This window comes from Amphimedon queenslandica, unplaced genomic scaffold (assembly GCF_000090795.2).
Source record: "Amphimedon queenslandica unplaced genomic scaffold, v1.1 AMPQUscaffold_12622, whole genome shotgun sequence".
NCBI lineage: Eukaryota > Metazoa > Porifera > Demospongiae > Haplosclerida > Niphatidae > Amphimedon > Amphimedon queenslandica.
Genome location: NW_003547142.1, coordinates 18,202 through 21,768, shown reverse-complemented (window position 1 = coordinate 21,768; position 3,567 = coordinate 18,202). Strand labels below are relative to the sequence as shown.

General features: G+C 35.6%; 1 protein-coding gene across 1 annotated transcript in view; it reads left to right on the top strand.

The window, feature by feature from the left end:
* The first annotated feature begins 55 nt into the window (after positions 1 to 55).
* LOC109587288 (dynein heavy chain domain-containing protein 1-like) overlaps positions 56 to 3,567 on the top strand; it is a 4,509-nt gene continuing 997 nt past the window's right edge. The window contains exons 1-6 of the mRNA XM_020003537.1: positions 56 to 934; positions 1,335 to 1,462; positions 1,689 to 1,840; positions 2,320 to 2,500; positions 2,727 to 2,951; positions 3,437 to 3,554. Coding sequence (XP_019859096.1) covers positions 67 to 934; positions 1,335 to 1,462; positions 1,689 to 1,840; positions 2,320 to 2,500; positions 2,727 to 2,951; positions 3,437 to 3,554 — 1,672 coding nt within the window. The 5' untranslated portion in view covers positions 56 to 66. The remainder of the gene's footprint in view (positions 935 to 1,334; positions 1,463 to 1,688; positions 1,841 to 2,319; positions 2,501 to 2,726; positions 2,952 to 3,436; positions 3,555 to 3,567) is intronic.

The following is a 3,567-nucleotide window of genomic DNA, read 5'->3' as shown; positions in this document are numbered from 1 at the left end:
AATGCAGAAGATGTGATACAAGCCTTTGCAACAGGCTCTCTACCAACCACTCAACAAGAGGTATACATGGAATTCAAGGACACCGTCCCTTGGGACCCATACCAGCTACAGGTCATTGATAAACCAAGACTCCATTCACTACATTTCGTAGCGACTGTCTTTGGTATCCTCCTGGTTTATCCTGACAGGGAATGCGAGCATCGTAGCTTTGCCGAGTGGCACAGAGACAAGTATATATTTCGTGCCATTCGACGAATTAAGTTCTTTAAAGAGTACCTACCACGAAAAACCCTAAGACTCTGGCATCAAAATGCCAGCCGTGCAAAGTACAATCGCATTCGGTCGTCGACTTATTTTTCCGGAGCTCGTTTCCACGTTCCATTCCTCAAACTCCTACAGCAGATCAACAGTCTTTCTAGAGACATGCTCTCCCTAAGAGGAAACAATATCTCATCTTGTGGTTGCTGCACTCGAGAGGAATTCTCCGTATACGTGAGGACAAACAACAAGCAGCTACTCAAGTACTTTGATAAATATTTCCGGTATTCTCTTAAAGTTATCGGAGAGACTGTTTCTAACTCACACAAGTACGTGGAGGGACTGGTAGCGGAAAAGAGACACAAACCGTTTGTCTCTGAGCTTCCCATATCAATACAGAGGAGACAGCACAAGCAACTTGAGGATGATATAGAAAACGGGTATCATCGCTGCAATCAGTTAAAGGAGCTGATAAAACTAGTGAAAGAGATTGTGTCTAGTTCAGTCATTAGTCTTGTTGAGGATCATGTTAATCAATGGCTGAGTGTTGTAATGAGTGAGAGAGAGGGGACCAGAGAGACCAGTGGAGGAACCATTGAGAAGGAAGAGGATGAGGGGAGGGAACAAGGAGTGCCTCAGTGTTTGTGGCAAATTCAATTACAAATTAATGAAGAAGGTATTAATGTACAAATACATGCAATATGCATTATACATGCATGTAAAATGTACATGTACATGTAGTACAATTAATGCACGCTTTGTAATCCACACTACTTGCATGTACACGACAAATAGTTTACAAGCTCTGCACAAAAACCTGGCCCATATTACAGATAGGAGCAACTCTATTGGGTATACATAGCTTCGTACATGTACATGTTACACGTACATGTACATATAAATGGTTCTACCTATGATGGTAGACCAACCATCCAATTACACATAGTCATCTCTTATTGTTTTCTAAGCAGAGCCCTTTATGTGTACCTGTACCTGTACATGTATATTAATTGTTATTTTTGATTGATTTATTTATTTATTACTATTATAATACTATTTTTCATTAATTCCTGTAGGTATGCTATCATATGATACAGATTATTCCCAGTTAAAGACCATGCTACTCAATCCATTGACTAACAGTATCATTGCACTATTCACTGCATATGAGGCTGCCATTAACACTGCTCTACACGAAGAACAAGTAAGATAAATGATACACATGTGATACATGCATGTACACGTACATAATATAGAAGTTTGATACAGGATGTTTTTATAACATGTAAACGCAATGGCAAAATTTTATCTTGTTATGTTTTATGTTTCAAATTTTGTCACCAGTTATACATGTACATGTACATGTAACTAATTTTATATTTTTAAGTCACAAGTGTCACTTCAACATGTACATTTTTATTTTTGTATAGGGAACACCATCTCTGTCATTGTTTTCTAGTACTCATGCCTCACTGTCTCAGTTTAAGATGAGAGGGAATGAGGAGGGAGAGGGAGAGAATGAAGAGAGTTTACTCAGTAACTGCTTACTCAATGAATCACTCATCAATGATCTGGAGACCAAGTAAGACATTGTATACATGTACAGATACATGTACATGTATAATAGTAATAGTCACACTATTTTATGTAGTATCAATGTAATAGTAATAGTACTTATGTATGTTAATTGTTTGTCTGAAAAGTACATGTACATCGAAATGGCTGGGAGTGAGTTCTTGATTCTTAGCTATTACATTTTCTGATACGTGTACATGTACATGTACATGTATCATGTAGTGTGTGTTAATTTTTATTAAGTTATTATGTACATGTATGGTACATGTACATGTATTATACCGATTAAGTTTGAGCTGATTCCAATTTAAAAATTGGATTAAAAAAAATTAATTTGTGATGTACATGTACATGTACATCATAAAAAATTTTATGATTATAAAAAACGTGTAGTATTTTTTGGCTTACAATATTACATGGACAATGTACATGTACATGCAGTACGTACTACATACATTTACATGTTTTTATTTATTTTATTTTTAGTGAAGTTTTATCAAGTGCCACTGAGTGTCTGACTGAACTGTTTGAGTCCATTGAGAGCGAACTGAAAGAATTCTGCAACCAGTCAAACTGGTTGATCCAGTTGAACGAGTATGTATCAACCTGGGAGGGGAGGAGGGAGGGAGGGGAAGGATTCAAGACCATTAAACCTGAAGATATTAAGGTACTCAGTACTTTAGAGTGACTTTTATTGATACAGTACTGTATAATGCAATTTTAACTTTCAGTAGATTTTGCTTATAGTGAAAAGGAAAGAATTCGTCATTATAGTATTTTTGATGCATGTACATTTACAATCTACATCAATCTGTGTATTTACACATATGTACATGTACTGTACATACACGTATATAAATCAACCATTTTTTCTTTTTCATTTATACACGTAGGTTGCCCTCACGAGTGGTTTTCAATGGCTTGATAAACTTGGCTCACTTCCTCTTCATTTTGTGACTCTCTCCTCTCACTCGTTGGTCTGTGTTAGAACCGAGAGTCTTGCTACTAGTCTAAGACCAAGACTCCATGCTATAATGGACTGGGTACAGACTCACTGCCTTCGCTCTATACACTCTCAGTCCTTGAGAATAACTGAAATAACTACACAACACATTGAGGTACAGATCATACTTGTACATGTACATGTACTTGTGATTATTATTAATAAAATGATTTACTGCATACTGAATCAGCCCAAACTTTAGCATAGTGCATGTATGTATATGTACTTTTATTTGTATTGAAAGGAAGTCTTTTGTAGCCATTTTACGTGTGCCTATGTTGTACAGGTTCATGATACATGTACATGTACACGTATTAAAAAGTAGTTTTTCACCCAATTAGAATTTAATAAGATTTTATGATTGAAATCAGTTCATGACACAATGGCATTGGTTCATGAACATTGTGTTTTTGTAATAAGAAACTGTTTTTTTAAATAAGTAATTTTGGGCTTTTTGTTCATTTACACTGTACATACTGTACATGTACATATGTACATGTACAATGTACATGTACATTTTTATGAATAAAAAACTTTATTAATGATAATACAGTACATGTATATTTACATATACATTTTGTACATATTATATTATTGTAGATACTCTCAAGCAAGAGGATGGACCTTGAAGGTTTTGCTCGCTTTTCACAGCAACTAAAGCACAATAAAAAAGGAGAGGGAGAGAGAGTCTCATACCCTCCAATTTGTAATGTCACTAGTGAACACCCTCA